This window comes from Muntiacus reevesi, chromosome 14 (assembly GCF_963930625.1).
Source record: "Muntiacus reevesi chromosome 14, mMunRee1.1, whole genome shotgun sequence".
Lineage (NCBI taxonomy): Eukaryota > Metazoa > Chordata > Mammalia > Artiodactyla > Cervidae > Muntiacus > Muntiacus reevesi.
The window spans coordinates 42,791,780-42,811,525 of NC_089262.1; the positions used below are offsets into that span (position 1 = coordinate 42,791,780).

At 36.2% G+C, this 19,746-nt stretch overlaps 1 protein-coding gene across 1 annotated transcript in view; it reads left to right on the forward strand.

Moving 5' to 3' along the window:
- The window catches only part of ITGA1 (integrin subunit alpha 1), a 161,826-nt gene that overhangs the window by 130,008 nt on the left and 12,072 nt on the right, over window positions 1–19,746 (forward strand). The window contains exons 17-28 of the mRNA XM_065905797.1: window positions 1,176–1,312; window positions 3,163–3,273; window positions 5,321–5,530; window positions 7,434–7,514; window positions 7,951–8,027; window positions 11,025–11,114; window positions 12,961–13,063; window positions 14,700–14,813; window positions 14,987–15,091; window positions 15,254–15,358; window positions 16,782–16,874; window positions 19,226–19,342. Of these exons, the coding sequence (XP_065761869.1) occupies window positions 1,176–1,312; window positions 3,163–3,273; window positions 5,321–5,530; window positions 7,434–7,514; window positions 7,951–8,027; window positions 11,025–11,114; window positions 12,961–13,063; window positions 14,700–14,813; window positions 14,987–15,091; window positions 15,254–15,358; window positions 16,782–16,874; window positions 19,226–19,342 (1,343 nt within the window). The remainder of the gene's footprint in view (window positions 1–1,175; window positions 1,313–3,162; window positions 3,274–5,320; window positions 5,531–7,433; window positions 7,515–7,950; window positions 8,028–11,024; window positions 11,115–12,960; window positions 13,064–14,699; window positions 14,814–14,986; window positions 15,092–15,253; window positions 15,359–16,781; window positions 16,875–19,225; window positions 19,343–19,746) is intronic.

Consider the following 19,746-nt stretch of genomic DNA (forward strand, 5'->3'; position numbering starts at 1 on the left):
GTAAATTCTGGAGCAGAAACTACATACTTATATTTGGTTGCCTTCCATAGTTGGCTTCCGTATTTCTCCTCTGGCTCTCCTAATTACTCTGAACAATCAAGTACTAGAGAAAGAGAAAGACACCAATTCTAAGGCGGAGTTGAAGACTGGGCTCTCTGCAGTAAGACTGATATTACAAAGGACCTGAATGCCCCCACCTTCCTGAGATCTCTGCTCCAATCAGAAGGCGACCCTTGCTTTTTAGGGTCAAACAGATCCCATGTGTGTTCTCAGGCACATTACATCAGCCTGGGTATCCCTTTTTTGCCTAAATTCTACAATTCCTAAAGCAGTTTTTAATGATACTGAAACATGTTGGAGCCAAAACTGTGAAGATCATTGGCTGCCCAATAGCAGTTTAGTCTGCAAACTAAAGTAAACTAAGTAGAATGAGAAAAATGATTAATCCTTAAAATCTATTTTTCTTAGTTTACACTACATGTGCCTATTTATGATCTGCAGTAGACCTCTGACTGGAAGATAAATGAGGTATAGGAATGTAAAATAATGACTTACATTATCATATGCAACATTATTTGTCTTACTTTTATATAGTAATTAAGCAAGGAAATAAGAAAGATTGTTGCCTTCATATAAAGTATAAGGCCTAACTTGTTTTCCTTATTGTGGTATGCTTATTTTATTAAACTTTTATTTATTTAGCTTATTTTATTATATCCTTTGAATAGTCAAAAATGGCATCTTTTTTAATATAAGTTAAAAATATCATTTATGTATATTTTTGCTTCTGTTGAAATACAACATAGTCAATATTCTAAACAGGGGTCTAACATTTCTAAATAAAAAAAAAAAAAGCTAAGTGAAAACCCAGTAAACATACCCACGGGTCAAGAAATTAGGTGGTATGTAGGTAGGTGTGTGTACACATACATATACATTTTAAAATAAGTGTAATTAAACATTAAAAGCCTTGCAAACTTGGAGAGTTCTTTAGAGTTCCTCAAGATTATCTTCCATCACTGCAAATACCATTATACTACAGTAGTGTGAATATGCTGAATAACTTGTGTTGACTGGTTGCTCTAGAGATTTTTCTATAATATTAATGAGCTGGGTCATATGATAATAACCCCAAATGAACATGTCTGCCAATTATTCTTTGTTTATTTTTATAGATATGCAGTACCGTGTCACATTAGATTCTCTAAGACAGATATCACGGAGTTTTTTCTCTGGAACTCAAGAGAGGAAGATTCAAAGAAACATCACAGTTCGAGAGTCAGAATGCACTAAGCATTCCTTCTACATGTTGGCAAGTAAATCATATATAATAGCTGACTTATTCCGGATCAAAATAAAATAGAGATGCCTTATTTCAAGTCAGTCAATCTTACGTTTACTTCAAAGTGCAAATCATGAATTAAACTTTGTTCACTTTTCTTAGAAAATCACAGATCTGATTTTCTAATTTCCAAATATATTTCATAAAGCTATCTTTCATATTCCTTCTGTATGCTATCAGACATCCATATATTAAGGAACAGTAAAAGGCACGGTGCACCAGTTGATAGAGATCTTGTATTTCATTCATTTATTCATTTCATTCATTCATTCTTTCAACTTGAAAGCATGAATGACCTTTTGTAGGCTTTGTCCGTCAATTGTGGCTAAGTGGTTAAATGCCCTGAGGGGGAGCTGTTGGGCCTTATGCTTTCTGGGGTCTGTTTTTGTCCATTGAACTATATGTTTCACTCTTTGACTCTAGACTGAAGGAAAAATATCTGGCATTTTCCGTCATCTGTAAGCTTTATGCTACCTGTTTCTATTTTAGTGGATGAGGGAGCCTTGGAAAGCAAATTATTAACCTCTAGAGACGGCTGCTAAGCCAGTTTGAACCATTTGAAATGTATTTTATTGCATCACTGTGAACGTGGAGCAAGAGTCTCTTAAAATGTATGTGACACTAAAGAAAAAGGAAAGCAGAACAGATGTACTGAGAAAACCCTGATGTTAGTAATGGAGACTGAAACTTAGAGACTTGAACATGATCTTGGAATTTTAAATGAAATAAGTCTATTTGCCCCCACTTCTGACTTATTTCATTATTCCTGATGTATTCATGTTTCATATTTTGAAAATGTTGTAGTCAGGGACAGGAAAGTGACAGAAGATATGCAAGCTGGTGTGCCATGTTTATTCTTCCTCAGTAATTTTCAAGTTAATATTCCTCATGACATATATCAAGATAAGCATTTTTGGTCAATATTGAATTCAATCTATGGTGAGAAAAATAAAAATGGAGTTAATTTCCTATTTGCTTCATTAGAATTGAAACTTTAGGAGTTAGGACTTGGATAAAATTTGAAAAGGTGTGAAACCAGATTTGGCAGTGTCTCCACCCTACTCACTGTTGTATGTATTTCTCCAAAAATTTAGCATCTAGCTATATCTAGGCACTGGTATTGAAAGGAATGAACTAGTTTCAAAATTTCCAAAATACTTCTGGATTTTGATGGATACTTTAACGTTTGTTATGGAGTCAACTAGGAGGGAATTTCTAGCCCAGCTTCCCTACATTCTGAGTAGTTTTGACAAAGTGGTTTAGTCTCTTAGAGACTCAGTTTTATTTATCTGTAAAATAAAGATTGTAATTACTTTGTGTCTTGGAAGATTGTTGAAATAATTCTCAATAATGTGTATAAAACTCATAATTCTGGCCATGCCATAAATGATGGCTGTCACTGATGGTAATAAAAGCAATATTGATCACATCCATATTATTTTCATATCCTTTTACATTATAAAATTCTTACAACTCAAGGTATATATCATATTAAAGAAATGCAACTCAGTTTAAAGAAGGATTGCTCTCTTGAAGTTGAGAGATGTTCCTAGAAGTATTACATAGTGTTTTTTAGCTCAAAGTCTCAAGAGAAACGATATTGTTATGCAAGTAGCTTGGAGCTGTACATCGTGACATGGCCAAGTACAACCTATCCATCATTCCAGCAGGCCCATCTGAGAAGCTGGACGTTGAGTCAGCTGGTCATAGTCAGAAGCCTCTGTGTTCCAGAAGTGTCCCTTGTCAAGGCAGAAGGAGAAAGCCATCACAGGGCCCAAGAAATATGATGCCAATAACATATTCTGTGTTTTGACCTCTAGGACAAGCATGACTTTCGGGACTCTGTGAGAATAACTTTGGATTTTAATCTTACCGATCCAGAAAATGGGCCTGTTCTTGATGATTCTCTACCAAATTCAGTACATGAATATGTAAGTCAGATTTTTAAAATTTAGAATGCCTATTTATGAATATATTAGGAAAAAAACCTGAAACATATAAACAGATGCACACACATAAGCCTAAAGCAATTAATTTTTTTTAAAAACATTAGATTTTTATAAACTTTTCTCAATTCTTCTTCCTTTTGCTGGAGTTTAAGGGAACTAACAAATGACACCTATTTTTATCTTTTCTGAATTTAGGAGCAATTAAAAGAAAGACATGGGTTGGCCAACTGGAACTCCCCTTTATTACCAATGAACACTGGGTTCCAGGACATGGTTTGAGTATAATGGGGGTCCTCCTACAGAGCCAGGCTTAGGCCACAGGTAACTAAATAGGTCATCAGCAGTACTCACCAATCTCAGGCCTTCCGGAGGACCACTTTGTAAAACTTGTAGAATGGAAATGTGATGTATGCTTCCTGCTGGGCTCACCAATACCCCAACAGTGGAAGACAGAGGAAGAGACTAAACTGTGCTCATCTAGTTTATGCTTCCAAGTTCAGACTACTGTCTGATCGCTGAGATTGTGAGTGTGGCACTGATGGAGTTTGTTAGTCATTCAGGCATATCTGATTCTTTGTGACCCCATGGACCACCAGGGCTCCTCTGCCCGTGGGGTTTTCCAGACAAGAATACTGGAGTGGGTTGCCGTTACCTTCTCCAACTAGTGGAGTTGAGATGGGAAATTCATTTTCCCCTGCACCTATCTTCTGCTTTCCCTTCCTTCCTTACAATTATATTTACTGGTGTCTTTCATGTTTCAGGCATCAGAACTTGCAGTTCTAACCTAGGAAACAAGTATTAGGCAGTCGTTACAGGACATGCCCTGGAGGAGAATTTCAGAGCTCAAAGGGAACTTCTGCTACACTGAAGTATCAAGGATTAGAAAGTGAAAAGTGAAAGTCACTCAGTTGTGTCCGAATCTTTGTGACCCCATGGACTATATAGTCCATGGAATTCTCCAGGCCAGAATACTGGAGTGGGTAGATGTTCCCTTCTCCAGGGGATCTTCCCAACCCTCCCTGGAACTTAGGCCACTGCAGTTGAGACCTGAAGCACAGGAAGATTTTTCCATCTTATTAGAGGAGTGGAGAAGGCAGTGTTCCAGGAAGAGGGATACATGCCAAGTTTCAGAGACATAAAAGAAGCTCAGTAAGCTTACTAGTGCTGCTGAAGCTGAAGAGCAAGGACAGAAGGTGATGTGAGATGAGACAGGAGGCACAGGCAGAAGCCAGATCACCAGGACTTTGTGACACTGCGCAGACTTTAATTGTTCCTGAAGAGCCGAGGAATGCTCTTGATGGCTTTAGTTGGTTTGGTGATAGCACTGGATTTTGGGGGGTTCTTTGAAGAATTACTTCAGCTGCAAGGTGGAAAAGTTTGGAGGGAATCAAGAGTGGGTATGGAAGACCAGTCAGGGAATTGTTACTTTAGTTCAGGGGAGCAAGTAAGAAGAGCTGGCTAGAGATACAGGTGGAAATGCAGAGGCAAGGAGGTGTGGAAGATATTTAGAACAGAGAAGAGTGGATGGTTCTTGGTGATGGGTTGGATAAGGGGGAGGGGCTGAATGAAGAAGAGGAGTCAAGGAAAGTGCCCAGTTAGGTGGCTTGATCTTTTTCTACCTGCTTGACTGAAGCTATTATGATCTTAAGTATTTGATTCTTTTAAACAGAAAATCTCATGATCAGATTTGAGTGTTACAGTGTTCTCTCATAACTTTGGATCCTGGAGTACTTGACATTTCTTTGAAACTGTTCAGTTCTGGCAGATGAAAGCCAGTGAAAAACATCTGTGAAAACTGTGCATTCCTTAAAAGACTGGAAAAATTTATAGCCAAAAGTAAAAATTATTATTTTCCCCTATAAATTATAGGAACAACTATAAAAATTCCTTATGATTTCTGCAGTGAAATCTGTTCTCTTTATGACCTGCTTATTTTGGAAATATGTCATTTCTTTTATGCAAGTTCATAGGTAATTTTCAATAATGCCTAGCTAAATTTTGAAAAATTGCTTTTCTGTGACTATTTCAGATTCCCTTTGCCAAAGACTGTGGAAACAAGGAAAAATGTGTCTCAGACCTTGCCTTGGATGTATCCACCACAGAAAAGGGCCTGCTTATTGTCAAGTCCCACAATGATAAGTTCAACGTTAGCCTCACAGTCAAAAATAAAAAGGACAGTGCCTATAACACCAGAACCATAGTGAATTATTCTCCAAATCTAATTTTTTCAGGAATTGAGGTAAACCTTTACTTTTATATTTATTTATTCTTGTAATAATCATGCATTGAACCTACTTTTCATACTACTGGGGTAACTTTTATTACATTGATTTTAGAAGACTAGAAAGCATTTTGTACAAAACTAGCACTTACTAATGATGAAAGGACCAAACTTTTTTTTTAAAAAAAAGTTTTTGTTTTGATGTATTTCTTTAGAGGTTGTATGACTCTTCTTGGATTCAATATCCAGAAAGGATAGCTGATGTACAAAAACTGTAGGCTTCACAGAAGCCTTACATCACTGAAATTGAGACTAAGATAGACAGAGGTTAACAGAAGGGCAGAGAAGGAGCAGTACATTTGCTGAACAATAACAAAACATTTATGTGCATAAAAATCAAGATACCATTCCCCATTTTCTATGCACGATCCTTACATTGGTGAGGGAGTTGTATTAAATGACTATGTCTCATTGTCATGACAGAAGGGTTTTTTTTATTATTATTATTTTGGCAATAACATACAGCTGCATAAGATGCTCTATCAGGATTAATTAATACTTCCAAATTTGAAGTTTGCTTTTAATTATGATCTCTGAATTAACTCCCCTGAATTAAAATTCCGTGTATATTTATATGAGTTAGTACTATATATGATTCATATTAAAACCAAGTATGTTTAATATATATAATACTAAAACTTTAATTGTCCAGGTTCTGTAAATTCAGATTTTCACTGACATGTGTGTGTGTGTGTGTGTGTGTGTGTGTGTTAGTTGCTCAGTCGTGTCCAACTCTGTGACCCTATGGACTGTAGCCCACCAGGCTCCTCTGTCCAAGGGATTCTCCAGCCAAGAGTACTGGAGTGGGTTGCCATTTCCTTCTCCAATTTATTAGGACATCACTCAGGAACATGATACTAAGATAGACTTATATCCTATATTACTGGCACATAGTTTAGATTCAGTAAAGAATGTTAAATAAAAATCTCAGTGAGCAAAGCAATGCCAGGAAAATAGTACCCCTGAATTTTTCTGAGAAAAGAGGACTGTATTGAAAGTCACTCTCTGTATCTTCTTCAACTGACTTCATGGCCTTGGCAGAGAGACAGAGAAATCAATGAAGCCTCTATCTAAATACTTTTATTTACAATAACAATCCTAATAATGATAGTTTTTTCTTGAATCATGTGTCAGACACTGTTCTACAAGCTTTATTTATTTAATTCTCATTAATTCCTTTGCAAGTAGGGTGTTACTGTACTACAGAGATTCTAAGATAAACCCTTTTTTTTTACACTTAAATGCTTCTGTAATTGCATTTTACAATATATATGCTTATTTTACAGGAGGCATTATTATTTCCTTTTTGTTGTATGTAAAATACTAGTGAGTCTAACATTCAAAGGCATTTTCAACTTGATGAGATAGAGTTTGACTAACCCTGGTAAAAGGAAAATCAGACCCAGAGAAGAAAAGAGTCCTGATGAAGATAAAGCTAACAGTGTGGGCCTCAGAGTTTAAATCCTGGTGGTCCCAGGTCAGAGCTCAAGCTCTTACCCACTTCTTCAGTGACAACCATTCACTGTAGACTTCCACGTGGTCATCCTGTAGGTGTGGATGATTTCCTACAGCCACCTACTCACCCTGAGGCAGATGGTGTTAGTCCTCCTGGTTTTCAGTGGAAGATCCTGTCCTTACTGAGGTGCTGTAAGCACCTCACATTTCCTTGAGCTGTGGAACAGGTGATCTTAGAATGCTGAGACTTTCCCAAAAACTATGCTGCGAAATCTTAGCAAGGCAGCCGCTAAGGCACAGCTGGGAAAATCTGAGCTCAAGTATTTCAATCAATTCAAGTATTTCAGTCAAGTTCAAGTATTTCACCTGCGTATCTGATCTAATTCTGTTTACTTTCTCTTCCTAGGCTATCCAAAAAGACAGTTGTGAATCCAATCATAATATCACATGTAAAGTTGGCTATCCTTTCCTAAGAAAAGGAGAAATGGTAAGCAGATTATAGAAAATACATGTGGTAATTGGATACAAAAAATAATATGCTCAAAACCAAATATATAAGTGTTTCTAATGGATGTGTTTAGATGGTTGCTGGTACTTGAAGTTTCTGTTTTAAAGAGACTTTAATAATGACCATTTCATAATTACAAGGTTTATGATTGTGATCTGGTAGAAAGTGGTAATATGAAAAAATAACAATGGGTGGGATATAATAATGTGATAGTGTTGGATCTGTATGTAACATTTTCTGGTGTGTTAAGATGTTTTCACATATATCTTCTCCTTTGCTCATGAAATTTGCATTATTAATTAATAAACTTAGGCAATTTTATTTTAAAAAGAAAAATATTTATATGATTTAATACTTTAATTAATGCAAAAATTCTACTTCCTTATCTGTTACTAAAGGTATTTTTATTTTATAGGTAACATTCAAAATATTATTTCAGTTTAACACATCTTATCTCATGGAAAATGTGATCATTCATTTAAGTGCAACAAGGTTGGTCCCTGTATGTACATGAGTGTATGTGGATGCCTGCATATAATTTCTTTCATATATTTAAAATGTTCTGTAGACTGACTGGAACTTCTTACAACTTTTATGTAATCAGTGGAAGTAGAAGGCAGTGAACCCCTTTGCTTCACAAAATCATCCTTATGAATAATTAGCAAAATAGAGAAATTTTCATTTAATAGAAATAATAAACCTAATTGGGTTAAACCACTGGTTCTGTGAGCCATAAAACATGTTGTAATCACACATCACTTATATCTGCCAAATTGCATTTAAATACATTAAAAATTTTATAGGCTTTGCTAATTTAAAAACTTTTACAGACTGCCCATCAAAGTCAACTGAATCATTAAAGAGACTTAAAATTTTATGATACCCTTTTGTAGTTTAATAAATTTTATTCAAATCAGTCAAAGCTTCTCAAAGATGGTATAGACAATACACAAACTAAAAATAGCAAAAGTCTAATAATGAAATTGAAATAGTACTTACCTTTTTTCTAAGAGTAACTACACACTGGACCATAAGCAACTTGAGGTAAACTTTTATCATTTGTTGTCTTATTCCCAGTTTAAAAAAAAAATCTAATAATTGAATAATTACTAAATAAATGTAAAGTTAAAGAGTGAGAAAATGAATTAATGGATGAGTTAATTCTGTATACTCAATTCAGTTCAATTTAGCAAATACTTATTTGAGCTCTACTATGGACAAAATAGCCCTTCCCTGGTAGCTCAGCTGGTAAAGAATTCGCCTGAAATGCAGCAGACCACAGTTGGATTCCTGGGTCAGGAAGATCCCCTGAAAGAGGGATAGACGATTTATTCCAATATTCTTGGGCTTCCCTGGTGGCTCAGATGGTAAAGAATCTGCCTGCAGTGTTGGAGACCTGGGTTCAATCCCTAGGTTGGGAAGATACCCTGGAGGAGGGCATGACAACCCACTCCAGTATTCTTGTCCATGGGAGAATCCCATGGACAGAGGAGCCTGGTGGGCTACAGTCCATGGGGTCACAAAGAGTCAGACAGGAAACAGTTGGACTGGACTGAATGACTAAACACAGCACACACACCACGTGGACAAGATACTGACTTTGTCACTTAAATAAGCGCATGAAGCTCCTCATGAAGTGAATGTTACAGTAGGGGACTGAGACTAGTATTTAAATTAATTATCATGCAGAGTAAAACAAGGAAACTTTATTAAAGAAATAGAAGCTGTGTGTGGAGACTTAATGGAGGGTGAAATTATAGCTACTTGGCAATGAAAACCCAAGAAAGCTTCATCAAGAAGGTTATAATTAAGAAGGACCTTCAAGAATGGGTAGCAATTCAGAGAGGTTGGTGGGTAGTTAGATGGAATGTTTCAAGTGAAAATGTACAGCTTGAGCAAAAACACGAAGGGAGACCACTAGATCTATTTGGGGAAATATTGGGCAATCAATTTTAGTGCCAATATAGGAGAATACATAAAGGAATAATGGAAGATAAGCAGGGAATGTACATCTTACCATGGATGGTGAGTATTGAATTTCGAAATGAAGCATCTTTTCTTAGTTGAACAGGCCATGAAATGTTTTTGAGGGGTGAAGTCATATGTACAGAGCTGTTTCTTTCAAAGATTAACTGGGCTGCAGTGTGGAATGGGTTAAAGGCAGGGGCCATTTACAGCAAAAGCCCAGTCACACATATGTCTATAACCCAAGACAGGGAGCTGCCTTCACTGCCCCATCACTCATATCATGCTGGTAATATACTTGGGAATAAGCAATTATTAAATTGCCCATTGCCCATTTTGTGAGACAAAATGCTAGGCGCTTGGTCACTTGGTAGAGGGGTATACATGATAATAATAATAAAAATTAATACTTATTGAATATTCCCTATGTCCTTGGCACAATGTTAAGCATTTTACACTTGTTGCTCACTTATTATTTATTAAGAATTTAGTCATAAAACTCCCATTTTATAGATGAAGAAACTGAGGCCTGAGGCACAGAGAGACTAAACAGCTGTCCCAAAGTAGGTCAATATCCAAGAATAATCTCAGGCCCTCTGGCCCCAGAGCCAGCGTTGGTACCTGTTATAGTGTTTGTCCATGCTTTTTTACTTAATACAGGAGAGTATGAGATATGTGTATGTACATATAAGTGTATACCTATCTAGGCATGCATTTAAATAATATATAATTGAAATGATAACTAAAATCAGGGAGGAAAGTAGGTGTTCAACAAATAAGCACCATGTTCAAGGCATGTGCTGTGCTGTGCAGAGTCACTCAGTCGAGTCTGACTCTTTGTGACCCCATGGGGTGTAGCCCGCCAGGCTCCTCTGTCCAAGGGGATTCTCCAGGCCAGAATACTGGAGTGGGTTGCCATGCTCTTCTCCAGGGGATCTTCCCAACCCAGGGATCGAACCCAGGTCTCCCTCATGGCAAGAGGATTCTTTACTATCTGAGCCACTAGGGAAGCCCAAGTACAAGGCATAAAAGGACTGTTAAGTGAGAAGGCAAAGGTTTTAGATTTATTCTGAGCTGTGGACTCCTGAGCACATCTCTTCACAGGGGCCTCATCTGTGATAAATAAGAATCACCTGTGTGATTTAGATAAAAAAACACAACTTCATGAATCCTACTTTGGGCCTACTATATCCATATTGTTTTGGGAGAAAAGTCCAGTAATCTGTGTATTTAACCTTTGACCCAAGAATACTTACTATTCACATAGAAGTTTGCAAAACCTTGTCATTTTCAAAAATCAGTGTCATTTTCAACCCTCGCTGCACTTGAGAATCACCTTAGGGTCTTTTAACAATATGCATCTCTGATCTTCCTCTCCACACTGAATTTTCTTTTTAAATCAGTAAGTCTATTTTGTGTGTGTGTCTTTATTTAGTTACCAAAATAAACTTCTCATTCAAATGCTTAGAAAAGTCTCTAAATAGCCAACGGTTTAATGATTTGTCTGACTGCTATGTTTTCTAGTGACAGTGAAGAGCCGCCTGAAACCCTTTTTGATAATGAAGTGAACATTTCTATCCCTGTAAAGTATGAAGTTGGACTACAGTTTTCCAGGTAGGAGAACCCCACACTTCAGGTTGATGCCTTGCTGTAACCCAGTGGATCTCAGCTTGTGGTCCCTGAACATGGGTATCAGAATCACCTGGGAGCTTCTTAGGGAGGCAGATTCTCTGACCTCACCCCAGACATACTGAATAAGAAATTCTGGGAGGGGGCCCAGAAATCTGTGTTAAACCCTCTGGATGATTCTCGTGCACTCTAAAAATTAAGAACCAGCATCGTAAATAATCTGAAATGTAAGTTGCTACTGACACCAAATTGCATTAGCTATCCAGTCTTAAGTCCTAAATGCAAGCTGAAGACCCAGAAATCCTTCATGAAAGGCAGTGTCTATAGAGGTCACCAACATATTTCTTGGCTCTTATTCTCATTGTGTGGGATCTGATTCTTCTGCCCATCCTGGAAATTCAAGATTAAATCATCATTTATTGACAAGAGGTATTTATTTCTTCAGGAGCTTTCCTGATGGTTCAGTGATAAAGAATCCTGTGATGCAGGAGATGTGGGTTAAATCCCTGGGTCACACAGATTCCCTGGAGGAGGAAATGGCAACCCATTCCAGTACTCTTGCCTGGGAAATCCCATGGACAGAAGAGCTTGGTGGGCTGTCGTCCATGGGGTTGCAAATGAGTCAGACACAACTTATCGACTTCTTGTTCTTGTTCAGTTGCTCAGTCATATCCGACTCTTTGCGACACCTTGGACTGCAGCACGGCAGGCTTCCCTGTCCTTCACCATCTCCCAGGGTTTACTCAGACTCATGTCCACTGAGTCAGTGATGCCATCCCACCATCTCATCCTCTGTCATCCCCTTCTCCTCCTGCCTTCAGTCTTTCCCACCATCAGGATCTTTTCCAATGAGTCAGCTCTTCGCATCAGATGGCCAAACTTAAAGACTAAACAGCAATAAAATTTATTTCCTCCTTTATTCGTAAACCATCCTTTTTCGTAAGAATTTCTGAGCTATCCAAACACCAATTATGTTAGTAAACTTGCATGAGCAGGACTCCAGACTTTTGCTAAATAAATATGAGCCGTGTACAAAAAGTACAAAACTCTGTGCCATTTATTCTGACTCTTATCATGTTATTAATTTATCTTCTATGGCACCTTTGTTTTACTAATAACAGGCCACAAAAATGAAAGGATTGTAGGATATACATGTAGATTTTGCATATATATCTTAACCTTTAATTCTATTCACTGTTTTCTATTTTTTTACTTTCATTTCTCTGGTACACTCACTTATCCCAAGAATTTTTCACTTATTTAAAATCAAATTTTGGCAAACATGTATTTTTGGTCTTCTCTAAACTGAAGTATTGCTTTTAAATATGTTTATGTTACATGTCCTTCTACCAAGTTCATCCAAAGAACATGGAGTTTTATGAAAAAGATTGAAAGTTTTATGAAACTTTTATGAAAAAGATTTTAACAGTAAATACATGACTTTAAATTGTGAAAAGCTAACAAATTGTTAAAATCTATTTAAATTCATCACTATTAAAAATACCAAGTTTTAGCCTGATTATTCACTAAATGTAGATGATATTAATAAATTCATGAAAACATTTCATGTCTTACCAATCAAACTTTTACTTTAAAAATTATACATGTTTTAGTATTTTAAGCATTGGTAACTATTGAATTAAATTGTAATCTTTCTCATCCTCCTCAAAGATTTAACTTTAGATTTCAGGGTAAAAGAATTTGTGTTTGATTTGAAATCTCTTGAAGTACTTATTGCAGGGTTCCTAGTATATAGAAAGAAAAAGTGAGGTCAAGTGAAAGTTTCACTTTGTTTTATTTTACTTTTCTTCTTCCAATTACTTCTTTTAAGCTCTGCAAGTGAATACCATATTTCAATTGCGGCCAATGAGACTGTCCCTGAAGTTATTAATTCTACTGAGGACCTTGGAAATGAAATTGATATCTTCTACTTGGTAAGAAATTACCTCTAAATTAGTGTTGTGAAAGAGGTATTTGTAAGTTTAGAAGTTAAAGCATTAACAGACACATACAAATATGTTGGTTCAACAGTTAATCTATTCCAGCATATTTTTCTTTATAATTTCTTTAAATTACATGTATATAATTTATTTAAATTAAAATAAATTTATAACTTAAAATAGTTTTAATTTTTTATTTAGGGGCTCCCTGGTGGCTCAGCTGGTAAAGAATCTGCCTGCAATGCAGGAGACCTGGGTTTGATCCATGGGTAGGGAAGATCCCCTGGAGATGGGAATGGCTACCCACTCTAGTACTCTTGCCTGGAGAAGCCCATAGACGGGGAGCCTGGTGGGCTACCGTCCACGGGGTCTTATTTTTGTCTGGGCTGGGTCTTGGTGGCTGCACCGGCTTTCCTCTGGTTGCAGAGAGTGGGGGCTACCCTCCAGTTGCAGTGCAGGGGCTTCTCATTGCCCTGGGTTCTCGCTTGCCATGGAGCACGTGGGCTCTAGAGCACCGGCTCTGTCGTTGTGGCGCACAGGCTTAGCTGCTCCACCGCGTGTGGGATTTTCCCAGGCCAGGGATCAAACCTGTATCTCCTGCAGTGGCAGGCAGATTCTTTACCAGTGAGTCACCAGGGAAGCCTTAAAATAATTTTATCTAAATTGATGATAATTATACTTTCAAGCAACTTAAAAGACCCAGAGCTCTAATTTCCTTATAAGGCACAAATTAGTTAGAATGACTTCCTAGAGAAAATAAGGAACCAAATAGACTCTACCTATAACCACATAGACTTTGTTTGCAGTTTTTAGTATAACTAGAAAAACACTTTTAAAAAAATAACATGACTATTTCAAAAATTGTCTGGGTAATTATTTCCTTTACTCAACAAATAAATTGGTAACTCATTCTGCTCCTTGCTACATTTCATACGTGTTATATATACCACAACTTACAGTGTTCCTACTAATGCCTCCATAAATAATGTTTTATATTACAACCTTTATTTTTATTTTTGAACCCTTCATAACAAACTTTTCCTAACCATTATAGTAAGTAATTATGGAGTTGAGCCAGGCTGTCATTTTAGGTCATTCCTACTTACAGATACAGACTCAAGTTTTTGTTACTCAAGTAAAAAGCATCCAATTCAAATGATGGGTTTAAATCTGTATTCAGAAGAATGAAATCACACAGCATTGTTCGAAGATGGTCTCAGTGTCTCTGGGAATTGGCAATGATGAAAAAGGAAATCCTCTTACAAAGTGGAAATAAATGTATACTATCAAGAATATTTCATTGTTTTTATTTGTGCCCTTTCCTTTGCTGAAATGCCTCAGATACTCTACTTCTGGAATAAATTTTTGAAATATAGGCTACCAGTTTTTTCTAGGCCCATTTACTTTTCCTAGATTAGAGAATTCCACAAACAAGGAAGAAAAGGAAGAAGGAAGGAAGCAGGAAAGGCCAATTCTCTGTGCGGTGCCAAAAAATCCTCTACATTCATTTTGGGGTTCAAAATATTACACAACTTAATTAATCAATTAAGAAGCAAAATCCTATGTAAGACAGAAAACTTGCTGTTGAAAGAAAAAAAGGTTACGTTTCTTTTTCTCTTTTTCCTTATAGATTAGAAAAAGTGGGCATTTTCCAATGCCAGAACTTAGACTGTCAATTTCATTTCCCAATGTGACATCGGATGGTTTTCCTGTACTGTACCCAAGTGGATGGTCGTCTTCCGAGGTAAGTCATGTGTGCGTCAGAGTTATGCTTCTATATTGCACACTTACCAGGAGGGATCATTCATGGTTGGCAATGTCTATCATTCACAGATTCACAGATTCTTCACATTATTGTACCAAGTCATTTTTCCCTCTGATATCTCATCTGATAAAAGACATGTTTTTATTTCTTAGAATGCCAACTGCATACCCAGTAACCTTCAGGATCCTTTTGGTATCCACGCTGGGAAGAAAATGATGATATCCAAATCTGAAGATATCAAACGAGGCACCATTCTGGTAAATTCAAATTAGCAAGACAAGTGCTCGTTTTACCTCATGCTTTCCAAGTGAATAAATTCAATATCAACCTAAAAATAACTATGATGTAGAATATTTTTAATATGCTATCTTTTATCAAATGGCATGAATACTAATTTATATCTCTGGGCATTTAAACAGGATTGCAGTGCATGTAAATTTGCCACCATCACATGTAATCTGATTCCGTCTGACACGAGCCAAGTGAATGTTTCACTTATCTTATGGAAACCAACTTTTATAAAAGTAAGTGATTGTATAGTTCTCTGCAATAATTGAATAATATAAACAAATATTCATCACTTAATAAAACAAAGCAGAGTGCATCTTTAGAAAGAACATAAGACTGAAAGCCTATACAAATGTGATACAAGCCTCAGCTCCACTAAATCAACTATTTGGATGTCATTCTCCTTGTCTCTTGGGCTTCCCTTGTGGCTCAGCTGGTAAAGAATCCGCCTGCAATGCAGGAGACCTGGGTTCAATCCCTGGGTTGGGAAGATTCCCTAGAGAAGGGAAAAGCTACCCACTCCCATATTCTGGCCTGGAGAATTCCATGGACACTATAGTCCATGGGGATGCAAATAAGTCAGACATGACTGAGTGACTTTCACTCACTCACTTCCTTGTCTGTTAGTAACTAAGTTATTTCCAAGATCCCCTTTCATATATATGCTTTTTTAAAATTTCTCTTATTCTTTCCTTTGCACTTTCCTTAATACCTTAGAACTCAGTTAAGATACAAAGAATCGGGGAAGGTGAGGGTGGGATGATTTGAGAGAATAGCATTGAAACATGTATATTACCATATGTGAAATAAATCACCAGTCCAAGTTTGATGCATGAAACAGGGCACTCAGAGCCGGTGCACTGGGGCAGCCCTGAGGGATGGGATGGGCGGGAGGTGGGAGGGTGGGTCAGGATGGGAGACACATGTACACCCATGACTGATTCTTGTCAATGTATGACAAAAACCGGCACAATATTGTAAAGTAATTAGCCTCCAATTAAAACAAATTAGTTAATTTTTTAAAAAAGAAACAAAGAGTCATGGAGAGATAATCCTTGACAGCATTAACAAAGATTAGAGCTAATGTATATTATAAATTTATTGCATTACACTGTCTATCTATTTTGGAGGACATTTTGACACCTAATAAAGTCAAATCCATCTGACAATTGGCTACTTTAAAACTTAATCCATTGCATTTTATATTATTTGTTTCCCTATTAGAAATATTTTGTTAATTACATGAAATTTCTATTTTTAGATTTGATCATATTAAGTTGCTATCTTTAATAAATCATCAATTGTTGAATATTGGTAATTTCAATTTAATTCTAAACACATTATGTAAACCTCATTACCAGAGAGTAGCTATGCCATACCTAATTACATGAAAGGAGGGCAGGATTTGGAGTTCATTTTGCAAAGGAAAAATTTTAATAGAAACTGTGTTATTCAGAAAAATTCTATAATAAGGATCTAAGTGAGAATCTGAGTGCAGAGAGGAAAGGTGGATACACAGTCATTTCCTACCACGAATGCCATCTGGATGTTAAATGTTTCAATCTCAGAAAATTTTTAGTTTGAAAAACTGCTCTAAAACATGGCTAGCTCTCATTGTGACTAGTTCCATATGCTGAAAATAAATTGTTTGCTTTTCAGGCACATTTTTCCAGCTTAAATCTTACTGTAAGGGCAGAACTTCAGAGTGAAAATACATCACTAGTTTTAAGTGCTGGCAATCAAAAAAGAGAGGTAAGTGCGACTCCAAGTTTTGAAAACATTATACATTTCACTCCATTTGTGACATAACGTTTTATATTTGCTTATAGCCCCTAAAGCAGTGACTAGCACTGCTCTCAATAAGTGACAGACACTTTCTGCTTCAAATTACACTTGATTAGCTTCAAGTGTGATTTCAGTCTCCTTTTTTGTGAGAAACTGGGAAAAACCATGATATTTACAATTAACATGCCACGTTTGACTTTATTACTTATAACCTTCACAGTAAATTGATGTTTTTATTCTTACCTTTATAACATATGATGCATTTGTAATTTTCACCCTTAAAAACTACTATTACAAAATGCAGTTGACATTGAAGAGCAGATTTGAAAAACAATTTCTTTCCAGAAAGTGTCTTTACACAGTATAGGAATACTTGTAAATTTATTTTAAAATTTTTTTCATTTAGCCATTGGGAAATATGAAACAAAAATGAAGTAATATTCCCTGACACAAATTCATGCTGGAGTTTTTCTTAAAAATACAATGGTTTGCTTTTTTCTCTTTGTCCTATTGCAAAATAAGGTCAAAACACCTGTTATACATGTGGGCAGTTGAGCATAATTTCCCCATTTATCATGAGAGCTTAAATATTTCATATGGACATCATGAGTCATAAAATTATACTTGAAACTACCAAACGTTGAGAATTTTTCATTTTTCATTTCAAATTAGAGTGTGTTAGTCACTCAGTCATGTTTGACTCTTTCTGACACCATGGAATGTCACCCATCAGGCTCCTCTGTCCATGGAATTCTCCAGGCAAGAATACTGGAGTGGGTTGCCATTTCCTTCTCCATCAAATTAGTATCTATTTAAAATAATTACAATGTCAGTGACTTCTGATAAGTATGTACCTTTAAAGAATATATGCATTGAATATCTGGATATAATATTTTCTTACTTTATAAACAGCACTTAGCTTGATACATGAAAAGTTGTTCCACATGTAGAGAAACTAAAATTTTACCAGTAAGGACCAAAAAAAAAAAGTATATATTATATTGGAAAGGGTTTGGGAAAGAGTATATTTGATTACTAAATATATTTTGTTTAAATTTTATAATTAGCTTTATTTTCCCTATTTAACATTTTCTTTAACATCCCTATTTTCCTTATATTTAACATTTTTAAATATGTTATTTAAATTTTCCCACAGAGCTGTTTTTTCTACATTTTATTCTAAAGAAAAATTATACTTAAACTGTTAAAATTACTAAAAATTATCATTTCATAGTTGTATGATCTTGGGAAAATCACTGATCGCATCCAGATTTCCGTTTCTGTACCTCTAAGTTCAGGGAGTTATTTTAGATGTGCTTAAAGTCTGTCTTCAAAGGTCTGATTCCACGTATGTCTATATTCTTGCCAGCCCTGTCTTCCAGATGCATGAGCAATGACCTACTCAGAGTCAAGTGAGGGATCTGGATCAGTATCCACTCTATGCAAATACCTTCCCTGTTAGTTTTCTTTTTTCCCTCTAATCTTCCCCTCTAGGTTAAGGAATGGAGATGTTCCCCATTAAAGGGAGATACATAACCTTGAGGTGTTATTGGTCATTGACAGCTACCCTAAATTAGTTTTTTTTTCCCCCTCAGAAATATAAGGGATAGGACACAGAGCAGACAAGTTTTCTTGAGCGTTAGGTGCCACGCTGAGAGAGCTTGAGTAACTGTAACATTAAAAGCTATCTCCTTCAAGTTTACTTCAGGTAAGATCTAATTTATAGATGCTAAGAGAATGTCAACTGGAATAGACAGTGTGGTATAAAAAAATGCATTGAGGAAATGCATGCACAAATTTGTTCATCTGTACCCATGAGATTTGTGCATCTGACTGTATGAAAATTATATCTCAATTTGTTAGCAAAAAATAAAGTACATTAGAATTAAAGTTAGAATTAAAAGACCCCTTCAGGTTTATATGTCAGCAACCTGTGACAACCTTCCAGTCCAAACTTAGGCTATTATGATAATTCACTGAAGGCTATGAATAAACCTTTAAAACATACAATACTGCTCCTTCTCCCTGAGTGAAATTTACCTCTACCCTTGAGAATTCTGATTCATAGCTAGTTTACTCTTTATGTATGAATTTCTGGAGGATAAGATTGTAAAATTGTTTTGGTAATAATGAATATGACATGATTAGAGATTTAGAATAGATGAAGGGCCTTTTAAAATGAACTCATTATTTTCTCTGTGGTAGTAATGAGATTGAGTCCACTCTTTGGTAGAAAATTACAGCCTACAAGAACCCAGTGTTCTGGAAGCTCTAAGAGGTGTTTATCAATGCTAACAATCTTGTTTCATCATTTTCAGCTTGCTATCCAAATATCCAAAGATGGGCTGCCAGGCAGAGTGCCACTGTGGGTGATCCTGCTGAGCGCTTTTGCTGGATTATTGCTATTAATGTTGCTCATACTAGCGCTGTGGAAGGTAAGACTCAGAGTTCCTTAGACTTTTCTCCTTCAATTGTCAACAGCATGTTGGTGAAACAAATTGATTCATCCATGCTTTGGAATATAGTATTGTATAGCCATTAAAAACACTGAAATGATAACCAAGACAAAATTAGAAAGAAAAAATATATATCTCAAACGCTGTGCACAACTTGAACCCACTTTTGTACAAGAAAAAAACAGACATATCCAAAAATTATGCAAGATCTCTCTAGAGATTGGGATTATAGGGGACCTTCATTTGTCTATGACACTGGAAATTTTAAATTAAGTATGCATTACTTTTATAAGCAGAGAAGAATGAAAACTCCCTTTTACAGAAAAAAGAAAGGAATGCATTTCTATGTAAGTTTAAGAACATAGAAGCAACAGAATTATGGT